Source organism: Netta rufina (assembly GCF_964035555.1).
Source record: "Netta rufina genome assembly, chromosome: 6".
Taxonomy (NCBI): domain Eukaryota; kingdom Metazoa; phylum Chordata; class Aves; order Anseriformes; family Anatidae; genus Netta; species Netta rufina.
Window position 1 is genome coordinate 5919847 of NC_140129.1, and position 18717 is coordinate 5938563.

The 18717-nt window shown below is 33.6% G+C and overlaps 1 protein-coding gene across 2 annotated transcripts in view; it reads left to right on the plus strand.

The window, feature by feature from the left end:
* Positions 1-17612, plus strand: part of TFPI (tissue factor pathway inhibitor) — a 40482-nt gene extending 22870 nt beyond the window's left edge. Inside the window, exons 4-11 of one of the 2 annotated variants that reach the window (XM_084288633.1) lie at positions 4514-4552; positions 7790-7966; positions 9577-9672; positions 10085-10177; positions 10856-10908; positions 16103-16208; positions 16898-17080; positions 17445-17612. In XM_084288633.1, the coding sequence (XP_084144759.1) occupies positions 4514-4552; positions 7790-7966; positions 9577-9672; positions 10085-10177; positions 10856-10908; positions 16103-16208; positions 16898-17080; positions 17445-17557 (860 nt within the window). In that variant the 3' untranslated portion in view covers positions 17558-17612. The remainder of the gene's footprint in view (positions 1-4513; positions 4553-7789; positions 7967-9576; positions 9673-10084; positions 10178-10855; positions 10909-16102; positions 16209-16897; positions 17081-17444) is intronic. The other variant, XM_084288634.1, reaches the window with a different exon arrangement.
* Positions 17613-18717: the final 1105 nt, after the last annotated feature.

Below are 18717 nucleotides of genomic sequence, written 5' to 3' on the forward strand. Positions count from 1 at the left end.
TCAGTTATTTTTCTTTCAAACAACCCCATGCATGTAGAATAATTTCTTTCAGGATGGAAAAAAACAGTACAAAATGTCACCAACAACCTGTCAAAGTGATAAAGATCAGATCACTACATTCTTTAATTGAATGTCAGTTTTTCACTGCAGTTAACTCTCAGGATTGATTTGAGACTATTTTTTAATGGCTTCTGATAAGATCTGATAAGCCTTGGAGACCAGATGTACTCCAGTGAAGAAGGAGCAAGTATCAATTGTAGTCTCACTCTGTCCTCAGGAGTAATATATGGGTAAATGTAAATTATATTAAAATAAGATTTATATTGAAATCACGTATCACTGAGGAATAATGTTTTGGGTTAATAATTCCTTTGTTACTAAGTAACATCATCTAGAATTTTAAGTCAAAAAAAGAGATTGCATAAAGAAAAACATCTTTCTGAATACAAACATCTTGCAATAAATGAAAGCATACATAAATTGAATGAAATTCTGTCCTTCCACTTGGGCCTGAATGGAGTCATAACCCGGCTCTCGCTGAACTGGCTGAGAAGGCAAAGAAGCTTCACATCATTGATTTGATTTCTTTCCATGTTGAAGTCACAGATATTGCTAGAATTGCAGATTAGTATTCATATCTAGCACTAAAATGACATTTGCTTCTTTTTTACCTTTAATGTTTTGTTCTTACATTTCTGCAAATTGTTCTGTCAAAATTGCTAGCTGTTCATTCTGTTGAGAATCCTGCAATATTTAAGAAGATCAAATAGCCCCGTGCTGGTTAGAGCACAGCTCACAGTCAGTAAGAAATTTCCATTTTCTTGTATTGTAAATGCTAGTTCTGCTGTCTCTGTATTTGGGTCATTTTCTTCAACTAGGATATGCCGGTTTTAGTGCTTGGTTGTAAAGGAAACTTAGAGAGCAAGAGATGATCTTGTTTCAAAAGTAGGCTGAAGACTGACAACCACCAAACTGGGTGTAAGAATTGGGTGATGATATTTTGATGAGCACTAAAGAAGAATTAATTTAATTTTAAGGAATCATAAAATCATTAAGGTTGGAAAAGACCTTCAAGACCATGTGGTCTAGCCATCACCCTACTACCAATGTCACCCACTAAACCATGTCCCTAAGCACCAGGTCCAACCTTAAAGAGTTAAACATTATTCCAATTCTGGCTTTAATATTTTGCATAGTTATTCCCTGTTTCCTTGTCAGTGGTCTTTCTACACTTGCATCCTTCCTTTTGTCATATGGCTTCTACAAGTCATAAGTTTGTATCAAGGATTTAGCTGTTTTTATTTTATTTTTTTCCTCTACACAATCATCTCAAAAAATATTTCTGTATTTATTGAACTATTGTAACAGAAATTAATAAAACTTGCAATTGAATTTCACAGATAATACATATACATAAGTTTAAAAAAGTCAGCAAGGTCATTCTAAGAGGAAAGACCTTCCTTACAATGCATTTTCCTCACTTCTACAGCTGTACTCCATGTTTTGTTTAGAAAATTGTGATTAATCAGTTTCTAGCTACAGCTCCACAAAGTTAACAATACAGTCTTTCAAGATAAAAAATGATAAGCTCTTTTCTTGATTAGCATTCATAGTCAAAAACTGTTTGGGATGTGAAGATAGCTCTTCTTTTTCTGTCACCAGTCTGGCTTTTGGCACTCCACATCTGGTATCTTGTTTTGGTTTTCAGCTGGACCTACAGCATTTCTGCAATTTTCAGAGCAGGATTGTTTGCAGGACTGCAGCTGCCAGTATCTCATCCAAAACATCTGTTATCCTTGTGATTTGGAGTGTTTGTCCTAAATTCCAATTTAAAGGCTAAGACAAAGGGCTAAACTGAAGAAGGCAAGGTTCATTGGTGCAGAGTTTGGGTTGAAGAGTGTATAAAAGCCATGATCAGGTGTCACGAGTGAAGTTCTACAGAATTATTTCTTCAATCTAATGTTGGTATTTTGATTAATAGTGTTATTTTGACTCTGACACATATGTTGGATCAATACCTGAAACAGATCTTCTGAACTAAATCCTATGCTAGCATGTAATTGGCTTAATCCTGTAGAATATAATGGGAATATCATTTAAAATGAGAGCTGGCACAGTGTCTATCTACATGTTGGTACTCAGCCTGGGTTCCAGTATTTGGTATATGCTTAATAATAATCCAAGAATTTGCAAATGTAGAGTCTGCAGTGAGGAACTGGAGCAATAGAGGCTCAACATTTCTGTATTCTCTGAATGAGTAAGTGCAGATAAAATGGTTTGGCGTCACACACAGTACACTGTCAAACATTAAATTCTTTTTTTTTTTTTTTTTTAATTAATTAAAAAAAAAAAAGTAGTAGCTTCTATTTGTTAAGCCTGGCTCTGTGCAGTCTCATACTATATTATGTTCATCCTAGTTAATGTTTCTGTTATTTATTACTGCAGAAAGATAACTAATTTAGTAGCAGAGTAGAAATCAGACTAAAACGACTGTTAAATTCTTAAAAATAAAGAAAAATCTAAGAGATATTCAGAGAATTTTCACTGTGAAGAATGTGAAGGTAAAGATTGTTAAAAATAAGCTAAAGAGAAGTTTTGAGATGTACAAAATCAAAAGAAATAATGTGAATAGCCAAAATGTCTCATTTTTCAGCATTAAGCACAACTAATTAAGCTAACATTACTGAACTGCAGGGCTCCTTAAACTGGAATAATATATATTTTTTTAATGGATGAATAAACCATCAAAGATGGAAACTGATGATTCACAGAGCTGGTTAGAGTCAGCACAAGAAGGTTTGGAGAGTCCAACTTACAAGCTGGCTACTTCAAGCTTCTCTAAGACAATGTTTTGATTCAAGATGCCTAGTTCTGATTCACGTCTCCTAGAAATCAAGTGCATTTTTTGTTTCTTGTGCTTGAAGGTCACCACTTCAGAGAGTGAATAGGAGTAAAATTGCAAATGGCAACACAAGCACAAAGGTCCTAATTTTCAATGCAATGAATGTTTATCCTGGAAAGACTATTTAAGCTTTCTAGTATGGAGAACATACCTGTTGGTAAAAGGTTCTGGACATGACAGCAATTTTTAGGTCAGTTATGTAAAGAGTAGATCTACTCAGAATTATAGTATGTTTACAAAGAAGAAATTAAGTCAGCTGTGGATTTGGCTTTTTGAGCAAAACCAGAAGCAAAGAGACAATGTTGACATGGTGGTAAGATTAAAATACTTTAGGCCTGTATAAACTCACAATAAATTCTTCCTGTTTTGTGCCAGAAGGGTAGAGATCATATCAAAGTCTGATTGCTGATTTTGGCCTGAAGGAGACAGATGAGTGGAATTAGTAAAATAGCCCAAAACAATTGTCCTGAAAATAATGTTGTTGGTTTTTTTGTTTTGTTTTGTTTTAAATCAGGTCATAGGTTTAATGCTAAAGGCATAGCCTCCTACTAACAGGAAACACTGGAAATATGTTCAAATAAATGATTTGTCACTCTCAAGTGCATGTTATATCTTTGAATAATATTTTTTTAAGAATGCCAGTTGAATTATCCCACAGACAAAAGGAAAATGTAGCACAATAGAATTTTTACCCAGTATATGTGCTTTGAAAAAACAACACAAGCAACATTTTCAGAAGAAAAAGAAAAAAGTCTAGAATAACAAACTGGTAAGATTGTGGCACACAGTGTGGCAGTACAACTGACATTAAAACCATATTAGCTATCAGCACCTCTTAGAATAGGAGTCAAGGAAGGTATAACAGTATATAAATGACAGTTGCAAACACTTGCTCTCAAATGCAAGTGAAGGATGAATTGTTAAAACTAGTTTCAATTTTAGTCTGTGAAAAGATTGTTATAGCTAGTGTATGTGGCAGGGGAAACCTTATAGAAAATTACAAATAGCAGAAAGGGTAAGGATGAAGACTAAATTATCTTATGTTACTGCTTAAATAACAAGGAAGGGCACAGCAGCAACTCCACTTTTTCCAGCAGGAATTGTTTTCTACCTGGTGCTTTAATATTGCAAACATCATAAGGAACACTTTACTCTGACACTTTGTGGCATAACAAAGGGAACTGAACAGCATAAGAGAGGTTTTTGTTGTTGACTAGATCTGCTCCAAAGCTATATTAGCACTATGAGTGGCTGAAGTACTTGGGTTAAATTAACCTAGCCTCTTTTGGGGAGTAAGATTATATAACGCAGGATTCTGGCTCCAGCAACATAAAGAGGAATTTCCCTGTTCAATTCAATATGGGCATAATTTAATCCCAGCATTTTCCATATCCTCTTCTTTCAAATATAGCAGGTCTTCTCATACAAAGGAAATACCTCAGTCCTTCAGACCATGATTTTGTGCTACTTCTTTAATAAAGAGAAGAAAGGAGGGGAAGAGATGTTGTGTCCTTCCTCCTCAGTGCTCATAATCATGTGAAGCAGTCTGGTACTACAGGTGAAACTTAATGTCTCTACTTTTAATTATTTTTCTTTTTATTTATATTGTAGAATTCTCTCTGAAGATGACGCTAGCAAAAATGAAGCAAGGTAACTGTTCACATACTAATCTTATACTCTTATACAATAAGGTACTTAGCCTCTTTTGATAGATTCTTTATGTTTGTTCCAAGCTGCCTCCTAATAACAGCAGTGTCATACTAAAACGAGTTATTATTTCTAATCTTCTTTGTCCATATTCATCTAAGACTTCAAGGACAATTGTGGTCACTGTGGTCAGACACTTTTCCCTAAAACAAACATATTCTCTCTTTCTTCAATAATCAGAAAACTGTGATTATGCAGAGAATCAAGCAGAATGTAGTTAGCCATAAAGTGGAAATTTTTAATGTGTGTTTTGAGAATAATAATCTAAATATAATATAAACACTCCTTTTACTATTAGCAAAAATAGGAAAAATCACTCTGAAACAGAGATGTTTCACATATTGCCTGTGTAAGAAATAATAGGATTAGTGTGACCTCTCTACTCAAAAAGGGAAGAGAGCAAGTTTTCCTCTGCAGAAACTACAGAATGGGCAGACTGTTTTACAGAAATTTAAATGCCCAATGCTCAGACTTCCTAAGTAATGAAAATGAAATAGCCAATGAAAAGGCTAGCCAATGAAAAATGGCCAGGTCCTACCTTAAGCACTGAGAATCACCTGCCTGGAACACTGTGGGGTCAGTTGAGGTGTAACCTGTGATCCTAACATGGATATTTAGGTCTGACACTTAGAACTTGTGAGGACTTATTGCACACCTCCTCATTCCACGTTTGAGGTTTATCTTTATTGGGCCCAATACTGGTAGCCAGAGTTCTCTGATTTCATCAGAAATCAGCTCTTCTTGCATTGCTTACCAGGATCTTGCTCCTTCTCCTTACTTCCTCTTGAGCTGGTATGCATTTAACTCCTCATAGAAATGCCAGTATTTGCGTAGACATTTTGAAATAGACTAAATCATCTCTCTCTACTGAATGGTATTCTGGAATATTTTTATGTTGAGATTAAGGTTTTCTTTTCCTTTTTTTTTTCTACTCTCTCTCCCGTTTTTAATGCATTGAATTTTTATGCTATGGAAATTACAAAACCTGATCTTCCATAGATGCTGCAGAAGTTTGTACTGCTTCCTTTAATGTCTTACTCTAGTTCCTGCTTTTATTGACAAAAAAAAATAAACAGTTAACTTGTTAAATTTAGCTCATGACTATAAACACCATTATGTATTTACTACTGTTCCTAGTAATGTATTCTTGAATATTAATCTGTGGAGAAAGACATGTCATTTAGAAGTGTAATACTAGTTTGTATGGTTAAGATTATACTGCTGTATTGTCTTCATGGCCTCTCTCTGCAAAACTGGCTATAAATGTTAGTTGTGAGCTCAACTTATTTGAATTTAATTTTCTCTTTCTGCAAGAACCACTTTAATATAAGGATTTTCAAAATGAGGAGCAAATGTTTTTATTTACATACCTTTATTTTCCACCTTCTTTTCTCAGTTAATATCCAATTTATACATTTTATTTTATTTTTTTACTCTTTTTTTGACAATATTATGCAATATTTGGTGAAAGAATTGGTTACTAATAGATGGTTAGTAATGGTTACTAATAGATAACATATGTCCAATAGATGCTGCTCTGGAAATTGTGCCTGCTATTTGTCTACAAAATGGTCTCATTTCCATTCTCATGGAAAGCATATCATGTTTTTTTATCCATATAACCCATATTTGTTAGTCTCCATGAACTAGTTTTGTAAATCTGTGAACATCAGTAGGTGTTGCATTTGAATGATAGGTGTTAAATATCTGAACTGTAGAATACACATACTTACTGGCAGAAAATATCAGTTTTACTGAAGGATCAAAATTAAGCTATCCAGAAGCACTTCAAATAGTCAATTTCTTTAATTTATGCAAGAACATTGTAATGGTTGAATTTTCCTTGGTCTCTGAAAATGACATTTTCCTATTAATGAAGCTTTATAAAAAGCGAAATTCAAGATATTGACTATTATTTCTTGGGAAAACTCAGTTTATGAGCTATTATAATGCTTGATATGAGTATTTGATTTGTCTCAAACTTAGTTATGTTGTTTGAGCAATACTTTTGAATAAGTATATAGTTAAAAATAGAGGTTATAGGACAAACTTCTTTACTACTCCATAATCTACTCCAAATGCATTAGGGACTTCAAACTAATTGTTCTGTAGTGATTTTTATTAAAATGCACACTGTTTTAGTCTTACCTCTCTCTTAACTTTCACTTATAAGGCCTGCCTCATGTGTCACATCTGACACAATTGTTTTATATGAAGACTAAATATACTTTGCTAGTCAGCTCAGTAAAGTATCATATTTCAAATTATGTACTAGCAAGAATTTGAGAATACATCCAGATATATTTTATTATTTTTGTCATTATTTTCTTTTTTTTTTTCCTCCTTAATTATAAATTTAAAATGAGTACAGTGAAAAACAACATTTGAGGATCACTGTACAAAGATGTGTTTTTCTTCACTGCCAGAAGCTGTGATATCATGCCTGGTTATTCAGTCAAATCATGTAGTATTCATTTATTAAAATTTTCTTCTTTGATATTGTAATTTCAGAGCATGAACTAGGAACAACTGAGACTGAAAAGAGGTAGTCAGAATAATTGTTCTGCCTTCTAGTTTCCTGTATCATTTTATAGTAGTAGACTGTCCCAGACAAAATGCATTGTTAGATTTCTGATAGAAAAAATAGAAATAGATTAATAAACAAACAAACAAACAACTATTTCCTTTTTTCCTTCTATTTTAACAATGTCTTCTGAGTCATTCACACCAACATTGGCTAAAACTACATAAATGGGAAGAGTGTATACTTAAGTTCAAATGATCCAGCTGTGATTTATTTTATTTTATTTTATTTTATTTTTTAATTCAGAATTAGAAGTAATGTTCGTCTTAAAGCTTCAGTGTAGAAAGACAGCTAAAGGAGTTATCAGTACTCATTCTCCAAGGTACAATTGAATGGTTATTTGAAAAAAAGAAGGAAAAAAAAAAAAAAGCAATAACCATATCCTATAATGCTCTAGCTCAGTATTGCAGTGTTATATATATAGAACAAAAGCAGTACACTAAAGCAGCAGTTATTTTACAATTGGTCTTTAGTCTAAAGATGCAGGTTTCTTATATCAACTTTTTCTAGTTCTATTGTTGTCTTACAGTGTGTTTTGCTTTTTTTTTTTTTTTTTTTCTTCCCTCACCCTATTCATCATTTACCGTTGTTTGTAGAAAAGCCTGACTTCTGTTTTCATGAGAAAGACCCTGGAACCTGCAGAGGTTATTTTTCCAGATATTTCTATAACAAAGAGACAAAACTATGTGAAATATTCAAGTATGGTGGGTGCCTAGGAAACCAGAACAACTTTAAGAGTTTGGAAGAATGCCAGACTACCTGCCAAGGCAACTGTAAGTTGTTGTTCTTGTTATTCTTAGCTTTATTCTTGTATAAACAACATTGTGTTTTGAAGGTATTTGGCATAGGAAAAAAGGCAATGTAGGAGACTCCAAAGCAGCAATAATTTATACCTGAGATTAACACAATTATATATTCTTAAAAATACATACAAAAATAAGAAATATAAAGTAACAAAGAAAAATATTTTAAAAGTGGTACGTGCTGTTAATTTAAATGAATATTGCAGGACTCCTGCTGTTTTATTTTTCCCTGTCAAATACCTACATGCATTTTAATTCCACAAACCCCTGCAAAAATATATGGTAAACTTCTTGAACCTATTGTATAAAAGAAACATGATATTATCTTATTTTTTTAATTGCATATTCTTTAATATATCTAAGTTGAAACAAATAATGAGTGATATATAATTTGAAACAGAACATTGAAAGTAATGGAGACAGATGCAGTAGTTGAAGTGACATCAATTTTAAGTGAAGAAGCGACTTGGTCCAAAATGTGCTGTCTCCTGATTGTACCTTGATATTAGAGCACTGCATTTCTCCATTAAACTTGCTGTTAGAAAACAGATTTTATAAGCCCATTTCCTTGGGCAGAAATCTGGGGAAATATCTTTTTGAAATATATTGTGAAAATATTAAAGAAGGCAGAGACTTAACAGTAACAGAGATTATAAAGACAGGGAATGAAGAAATGGACCTATTCAGGTTGCAGCCACATCACTAAGTCACCTTTTTCATTATTTTTCTTTTTAAATCTAAGATATGTTAGCTGTTTGGCCTTGTAATGTCATAAAAAGTTTATATATCTTAAGCCATATGTCTGAATCTATTCCTTTCAAAACATGTCTTGTAAAGAAAAGAGGGATTTCTGCTTTTACTGTTTCCTTACTCCGGGTTGCTACCTTCTCACCAAAGAATCATGCAAAACTGGTCCTTCATCTGAATGATTTAGCCCTGTAGTTTAGGCTATGAACAGCCACTTAGACTAACCACAGATCTTTCTTCCACTTCCTTGTCTTCCTAGTTCCTATGATTTTTTCTACATCAGAATACAGTAACCTTCCTAACTCTCCCTAGCTCCTCAGAGCACTTAATTATATTCATAGTATAAATTTCTGGACCCCCCCCCCTTTCTTTTTTTTTTTTTTTTTTTAATCTAGTGGGTCTGTTTCCAGGACAGTTTCAAGTGTCTTTTCAGTAAGAGGAGCCTGAGCTCATTCATATTTAGAACAGGAAAGACCCAATAAGTTTCCTTTTTTTTTTTTCAAAGGATTTTCAAGGATTTTCAAAAAATACACATATAGAGCCAAATGCTTTTCCCGTACCTTTTGCTGAAGCATTCCTTCCTGGGCTCTGATTCCATTTTTATCTTCTGGACTAAAAGTTGCAAAATGCTTTTTAAAAATTATTTTATCTTTTTTTTTTTTTTTTTTTTTTTTTAATTTCAATCTGAAATAACACCTAATTGTAAATTTGTGTGAATATCAAAGAAGGGAGCCACAGTTTCAACAGACAGAAGTTTTTACCTTAGTGGTACTGAAACTTTGATACCAATTATTTTGTTTTTCCTCATTATTTTCCATTCATTTTTCTTTTAGCAAATTTATTGCCAAATGCTCCAACTGAAGATTATCCTAACACTATGAACAGTAGCTCCCCAGAGGAAGAGCACAACCAGTTTCCCAGGATACTTGGTAAGAATTTGCTTTTGTTGTTTATAATTTTCCTTTTTCTGATGAAGCAGTCACTCTGAGGCTTGTCCACTTCTTTTGGCTTGTCCATATAGTTTATTTGAGAATAGATATGTCAGTTGAAATACGTAAGTCTAATGAGCTGGTAACATGCAAACTAGCTTCATAGCCATTTTTTGTCAGTAATAATAAGTATTTTGAAAAGGGGTTATTATTGCAAAGGTTAGAATGTTTGCTAGCAATATAATAGCAACCTTACCAGACCATATTTGATTTAAGTATTATATAAATAAAACTGAAGGAGAAACTTAAAACTTAAACTTAAATGGGTACCAATCATAGTTTACTTTCAGAACTTTATTGTGTCTAGATAGCTTATCATTTATTGTTTCACCACTTTTTTTTTTTCTTTTAGTAAATTTATTGCCAACTGCTCCAAATGAGAAGTCCAATATTATGAACAGTAGTTACCCAGAGAAAGAGCACAAGCAGTTTCCTAGGTTTTTTGGTAAGAACTTGTTTTTGCATTTCCTAGTTCTCAGTCTTTTATGTGCACCCTGGATTTACTGAGAGAAAATGGGTGGAAATGGAATATCTGAGACTAAAGAATGGGTTCCCATCTATGTCAATAGTTTCAATAAGCAGAGAAAGTCAAAACAAAAAAATATATTCTACTTACAGATCTTCTAGAGATATCAGAAAGTGGAATACTGATTATACTTTGTCCTCTTATGAAGATGTGTTCTTGTGAAGGTCTGATAAAAACAAACCTTTAAATACCAAAATCAAAAGCAGTGTTGCAGAGTTGTTTTAGTCAAAATAAATCCTTTTCCAGGGCACTGTCAGAGCAGTTAAAGATTCTTTTACCCATTAAGAAAGAATTATATTTGGATTTTGAATTATGGCGCAATATATTTATCATGATACATTTTTATCATTGTTAAGGTCATATTAAACTTAGTTTATGGTTTGATTATAGCCAAGGTAAGTGTGAATGAATTTCATGTCTACTTAAAGGGATTTTTGCGCTAATAAGTGGTATAATGCAGATAAGAATCTGGAGGCCCTCTACTGTGGAGGTTTTGACAATTTCTGCAGCAGGGGACTGTCCACTATAGATTGCTGGTACTTGCTCACACTGTAAAGGGTGATTGAATTTGAGGCATATCATTTTTATGATCCACAGTTATGCAAGAGGAAACAAGAAACAGTTGGGAAAAGACTGAGCATTCTTACCAAGTATTTCTATTTGTTTTATTTTTGCATTTACACTTATTTGTACTTTTGGAGATAATGTGATAGTTTACAGATTCATCATTGTTTTTGTGTTTCATATGGTCTGTAAGGTAATGGGTATGTAGGATAACATTCCGGTGCTCTTTGCTTAGAGTTGTGTCTAATAAAGCTTGATTGTATGTTGTATTCTATTTATTTTGCTTGTACTATGATCACATGTACTGTTGGCTTGAGGTAAATTTCTGAGATAGCTGGATTTTTTACCACATACAAAACATTAAAATGACTGAATAAAAACCAGTAAGCTTCTTGGTAGCTTATTGTACTGAAAAGTAGTTACATGACAAAAAGCCTGGTTGTCAATCTAGGGACATGAGTGCATATGTTCCCTGAGGTTTCTACTTGCAATATGATCCCCCATATTCCCAAAACAACTAGCCTATGCAAGCAAAGAGGCGTTATTCCATGTGTTTTCTTAGAGGAAACTCAAAAAAAAATGAAGTGTTGTATCAACAATAGTGAATTTTGTGGTAGAGCAGATTTCAGGAAAGAGATGAGGGTAAGAGGAAGGACAGAAAACTGGAAGGTTGGTGGAAAAAAGGCTGAAGTAACAAGGGAAGGTAGATTCAGTGTAAATGGGTGAGTCAGGTAAGAAACATGACCTTGGAAGGACTGATGAGTTTCAGTGGAAAGTCTGAAGACCTCACAGTTCTTTCTCTACAATATAACCTTTGTCTGTCTTACGCTAGCCTGCCTCATGCAGATGTCTGCTGCCATTCTGTTTATCTGCCCGTACCTTTCAGGCTGCTGGGATGGGCTAAAATCCTGTGTTTTGTGCAATCCTACTTCATGGCAATGAAATGGTAGGACCAAAACAGACCACTAATTTCTCCACATGGCATAGCTTCCACTCCTGCTGTTACTAGAGGCAAGAGTATTAACTGAAGTTGCAAGGTGGAGTTATTTCACACAAATGTGCAAAGTGACTCTCATCACTCTCTGGGAGGGAGGAAAAATCTAGTTAAGCACATGCAATGTCAGAATGGACTGCTTGGGATGGAATGGCTGATTCTCATCTTCTGAAGCACAGGTGAAATAGCTTATCTGCTATTGTAACATGTGTTTTGTATATTGGCCTGGCTATGTAGCTTCTTTTCTTTTTTTTTTTTTTTTTTTTTTTTTTTTTTTTCAAATACATGACCAATATTAAAAAATAATAAAATTCCAAGGAGTTGTCCCTTATAGAATAACTTACCTTGTATAAGTTTGCCATGATACCAGATTAGTAGATTTCCAACAAAGTTCTTGATCTTAAGAAGATTAAAGTCTTCCGTGACCAAGAGAAACTAACTTTATCTGCATATAAACACAAGACCTCTAGTGTTCTCTGTCAGCAAAGAACTTGCTGCAGAGAGCCAATATTGTTCTGGTCTTATTCTGCTATAAGGTTTAAAACAATTTCTGGGGAAGTGAAAGTGAAGCGAGGAATCAAGCCTTTCATTTTTAGATTAAATGAAGTGATCTACGGTACGAAATTGCAAGTGCTATATTCTACATTCAACTTGTGAAATCTAAGTGGGATGCAAGATCAAAAGTCGGTTTTCCACTCAGCGAGTTTGGAATGGCACACAGAAGCAGCTCCTGTTATTATTTCTTAGAGTCAGGGCCATATCTTTTGCAGATATAAACTGACACAACTATATTTGCTATAATGGATCTGAACCAATTTATACCTATAGAGTAGTGTCAAGTGCAGATGACTCATTATTTTTGTAATAGCCTGTCTACTTGAGAATTCTTTTATTATCTCTCTGCTGTAACCAGAATGAGAAACTGAAGTCTGCATAATAATGTGGCAGTAAACCTGAAGTTTCATGAATGTCAAACACCTGTGTTTAGCAGAAAAGAATGCAGTAAGCATTGTATGCGTCACTCATTAAGATAATTTTAAACTTCTTTTGTATTAAGAATATCAGTTCATTGTCACACATTTGAACCCCAGCTAAGCCTGAGGGAAAACGGTTTTTGTTTCAAAGCATGTTTGAGATTCATTTTGATAAATGAATCCATGTCTGAATGTGCGTGTTTCAGAGATTCCAAAGTACGACCATATCATCTGTTTCCATCAGAGAGGGGTTGTCTGGGATTCGAGGAACAACTGTTTTTAAAGAATTAAATCTTAAACCATGAACTTTAAAAGATCTCTAGGTAGCAGTGAAGGATAAGATACACTAGTCTTTTTATAGGGAAGAACAATAGCCTTTTTTTTATTTATTGCCTTTTCATGGAATTAGTTTACCTAATTTTTCAGAGACAAAATATCAAATATTGTGGTTTTGGATCTCATTCTCTGACCAAAACAAAATCAGTCCGAACATCTGCATCATCAACAGAAGAAGAGACAAATGCATCTACAGTGTTTTGCTATAATAAAATGTGAAGCCTGTTTGAAAAGCTCCTGTAGAGATAGTGGTGAGAGTTCCAGCTTCCAAACTCCACTTGAGATAGGTTCCAAGTTATTATCCTGATGGAGTTGTCATGTTTCTGAGGAACACTTCTTATTTCATTGTATCAGCAGTTTCCAAAAGAAAGCTTTACTCTTGGAGAATGTTTGACTAATTCAACTTGGAAGCTATTGTTTGTCGTTTGCCTATACAAATTGTAAATTCTTTTTTGCCGTGCCCATTTATGACCTGACTTGTCATGTATTTTGTCATACATGTCATGTATTTTTGGCAAATAATATGCATAGCATATCCAAGGTTATGAACTTGCTATTGGATATTTAAAATCCATTTAAACAAGTTATTTTGGATAAACAGAATAGCTTGAGCAGAGTCTTAAGGCCTGTTGCTGTCAATGTCAATACCATGTAGTTCCATGTATAATGAAATTAGAAAGTATGCCATGACACTTACTAATTCAGGGGTTCATATGATCTAATGGATGTTAGCATGTAATGATTTATGCAATATAACAAATAATACAACATGCACTGTAAAAAATGGTATAGATAAAATGCAATCTAAATTGAGAACAAAGTAAAGATAAAAGCAACGTTCCTGTCTGAAGTAATCTTACAGAGTTGACATCTGTAATTAATTCATTGACCTGTAGTGATTAGATTAGGACAAAGTAATTCTGATAGAGGAATGTGTATTTTTTGGCTTTTGTTTTTGCTGTTGTTTGGCTTTGTTTTTACTGTTTTTAGTGTGTACCCCTTCATCTCTATATATTTCTGTGAGTTGTGGGTTTTGCTTTTTTTTTTTTCTTTTTTCCCTTCATAGAAAATGCAGGAGATAAAGACATTTCAACAACTCTTAGGTTGTAAAGGTTATAAAACTAAAACATTTGAGAGAGATACTCAAGAACAGGCATAATGTCAAAACTTACTGTAATATCATATAAGCACAACATTAGAAGCTGGGGCTGAACAGAGAAAAATTACCTGGATCTAATGCTCCCAGTGACTGGGACACACTGGGATACACTGGCTCACAGGCTTGGAAATGCCTACAGAGATGTTGGTTTGGGAATAAGACAGTATATATCTTATGCTTACAGTAACTTGAAGTTAACAAATCTTTTAGTGGTCAGTATAATAAAATAAATTCACAAGTTTTATGATTCTCAGCAGACCAGGAATGAAGTAATTTCATTTTTATTTTAATATACTGTTTTGTGGAAAAAAATGGCTGCTGTATGGCAAAATTAAGAAGTTTTTTTTGTTTTTTTTTTCATGAGCTGTGTACTTCTGTGAGTGCAAAGAACACACAGATATTTTGAAAATGAAGATACAACTTTTAGAAACAGTATAATACAGATTCTGAATAACTTTTGGATGCCACTCTGCTAGTTGCTTTATACATATGCAGATAGTCCTTACTCATCAGTTACCACATCACTTGCTCCTTGGCTCCAAAAGCTTATAATTGTTGTGAGAAGCCATTCACTATGGAACTTTGCAGTCTCTCTAGAAAATTCATACTAGACAAGTAATTTATATCAGAAGTATATATTTAAAGTCCATTATAATTAACAACCCTGAACCATTTGCTTCTTTTGTCATTGACAAGTCTTTCTATGTTGTTCTTTTTAATTACACTAATTTTTAAGTTTAAATAGGTAATCACGTTTTTTGTTTTATTATATATATATATATTTTTTTTTATTCAATGTGTGTATATATATATTTTATTTTTTTTTTTCTTCAATGATGCTGAACATTTGTTTTGAAAGCTTATTTCCTCTCCAGCTAGAATCTGGATGAAATTATTTCTAGGCTCAAAAGTTCTTGAAGCCAGTACCAAATATATTGCAAGTTTATTTAGCTACCATCTTCATTATGAATAAAGCAGTAGATTTAATATCCATTGTATAACATTTGGGGCACTTAGTCTATTGAGTAAGATTGAACCTTACTCTTAAAATAATGTCACAGATATCAAAAGAAACTAATTAGTACTCATACTATAACCTGAAATTAATTTAATCTATCTTGAAATACCAGCTCATGATTCAGTTTTTGCTTTCACAGGATACTTTTTTGAATATTAGTATACTGTTGGTAATGTGGCTTCAAATGTATTAATAATTTAATTTTCCTTTCTTAGCTTTCCATAAATTACCTTTCTATTTCTGTCTGGGCAATTTTTCACAGTTTTTCACCACACTGGCCTATCAATTATACTTAGCAGACAAGCTTTTTTCAACAAGTGTAAGGTGTGCAAGACAAACAAAATGTAGCGCATTCTTTTGAGCTATTTTCTTGTCAGCTTCTTGAATTGTCCAAGTTAATTCATAATTTCTTGGTTCCAGCAACTCATCTGCTTCCCACTTTTCTGAAAACAGGATGCCTTCAGCTCTGTTGTAACCCAAGTTATTCCCTAAAATTTTAACTGAGTCTTTCCTCTGAACCACTTTTGCCAGCTGTGTGGCCTTCTAACCTTAAGAAGGCCATCTGATAGCTTCATGTGTCCATTTATGCATTCAGATCTCAGTTACTCTGCTACTTCTTGAAGGAAAATGGCATTCCTTTGTGTTCCTCATAACTGATGATTTAATGGCTCCCATTCTTGTTTTTTCTTCCTGTACAGCAGCTATTTGTCAGTTTTAATTTTGCATATGAGTTACTCCTGGGTGATAGGTGATGGAGTTTCTCCAGGGGTGAGCATGGGTGAGCTTGAACTTGTTCCAGTTCCCAGGTACTTCATATACTTCAGCTTCATCTTCCAGCGTTTCAGTTCTCACACTCACTTTCAGCAACACTGAAGATCCAAAACATCAGGCTACTCCATGGAATGGTAAAAAGCTTACAGCAGCACTAAAACACCAGCATCGCAGTTGTTTTGTGCACTTAACTCTTCACCCTTGATCCTCTTTATTCTGCGAGTTACAAACTTTTTCTTCATAATTGCTCAGTGTTTTCCAGTATTATTATTCCAAGATTATTATTTAAGCCAAAATTTCCATATTAATGTGACAAACCTAATATTGATGTATTGAATCTTACCTGGATACTTTTATCTTGTATTTGATTTCAAAAAGTCTAGCAGTAATTAGAAAAATTAACTTCATTATCATAAATATTTACCATATTTTTAAAGCTGTCCGAGATTAATTTATTTCACACTATGTTCTACAGGTAGTTTACTTGAAACTCCCCTAAGTGAATTTGAGTGCTATCTCCTACTACAGAAACAGCAATTTTAACACTAAATTTATAGGAAACAAACCTTGCTTTCAGGATAAGTTTTTGTTGGCTTTTGGAATTCAAAGAGAATAACATTAGCTTGTATTTTTGGTAGTCATAACATGGTAGATGCTTATGTAAAATATCCTGGATTTTCAGAACAGAATTAAATTTGCCACTGAATTTCATATAAATTTGTAAGTTCTTAAAGCTTCAAATCTCATATAAAATATAAGCATAACAGAAAACTGGTTAATGACAGTGTTGTCTCTAACCTTTTTTTTTCCATGTTATTTCTAGAACCATCTGCTATCCCTTCTTTGTGCATGACTCCTATGGATAAAGGACTTTGTAGAGCTAAAGAGACAAGATTTTTCTACAACTACTCAACTGGAAGATGTCGCCCATTTAACTATAGTGGTTGTGGTGGGAATGAAAATAATTTCACCTCCAGAAAGTCGTGTTTGAGGATCTGCAAGAAAGGTATGGGAAATGATACTGCCACAGAGAATCACAAGAGGTAAATATTATGCACTCTATGGGCTGAAACGTTCTTGCAACTTTTGGTAGTAAGTATTGGCCTGATAAAATGTAATAGCTGAAAGTCTTAGCAAAGTGCAACTGGTAATCAGAAGAGAGAGCTAGAGAGAGAAGGATGGACGCTAAAATACTGTGTACAAGAGCAGACATCTTGACCTTGGTCAGGCAAATGAAGACTAGGTAAGACAAAATGTTCTTTTTTCTCTTTTTTCAATAATATTTCTTGAAAACAAGATGTCTCATTTCTGATTATCTTGGATGTGTTAGTCATACAGCATCTTAAATTACTCTTTCATTTTACCTTCAGGATTCATTAAAAATAAAGGTGGAAGAAGAGTAATAAAAATTAAGAGGAAGAAAAAGAAACTGTCAGTAAAGGCTTTGGAAGAGGAAAGCATCCCTGAAAGAATACAACTTTGATTTTATGGAAATGGGAAGTAAACTGCTCTTCACCTGTGAATGAAAGCCTCTAGTGTACCCAATTTAAATATATGTACTGTACTCATTATTTAGGTTGCATATTATTAAACTGTTTATGTTTTTGTTATGTATGCCTCCTTTACATTAATAAACATTACTTTGTACTTCGGAAAAGAGCACTTAAAATGCAGTTTGACTATATCATTGCTAGAGATGCAACAGGACAGAACAGGTTATGTGGGCATAGAACTCATAACAATTAAAAAGCAGGCAAGATTCAAATTTACTTTATTTCCCCATTCTTTTCTGAAATCTATTTTGGTCCTAAAAAAGAAGAATAAGGCTTGTTGAAGAGCAATCACTTGTCAAGCATGATTATTTCAATCTTAGATTAAAAGATGAGTCTACTGATAAAAAGAGGAAATAGGCAATGGATTTTAAATGGATTTAAATTAATCAGATTTATTTTGGGATATGCAAGCTAGATGCAACTCCACTGAAATGCATAGAATTAGGCTTGTCAAATGAACATGAATCAGAATTAACCCACCAAAAACATAAAGAGAATGTTCAAGTTGTAAATGTGTGACACAATGTGACAGAAATTTACAAAAAAATATATACATATATTTGTTGGGTTCATCGATTTATCCTTGTTACTGAAGTAGATTCATGGCTTGCTATTTAATAATTTCTGGAAATATGTATTCTTGGGGGGAAAACAAAGGAACAAAACCCATTCATAGATGAAGAAATCAGTATAGTTTCTTTAGTGGTAACAGTACATTTCTTCTCTAGTTGACTTTAAGTTTGTTTATCTGGGGGGAGAGGGAGGTCTTTTGCTTCTGTTTGTTTTCGGTTTCTTGTCATTGTGGGTGGTTTTGTTTGCTTTAAGACTGACATGAAATAGTGGTTCAGTTCTTGCCCTTCTCCCAGACACCTCTCTGATCTGGGTAGATCTTTTCTAACAAGATATTTTTCTTAAAGGAAAGAAAAAAGAAAAAAGTAGTTGGTTTCTTGTAAGGTTCACAGAAATGCCCTACTGCCTATGAAACAGAGGATAGGATACATTTTTCAAAAATATCCTTCTATATTCTTTGATGCTGAAAATCTTTTTTTTAATGTATCATGTTTTCTGTTTGTGCTTAAGACTACTGAGG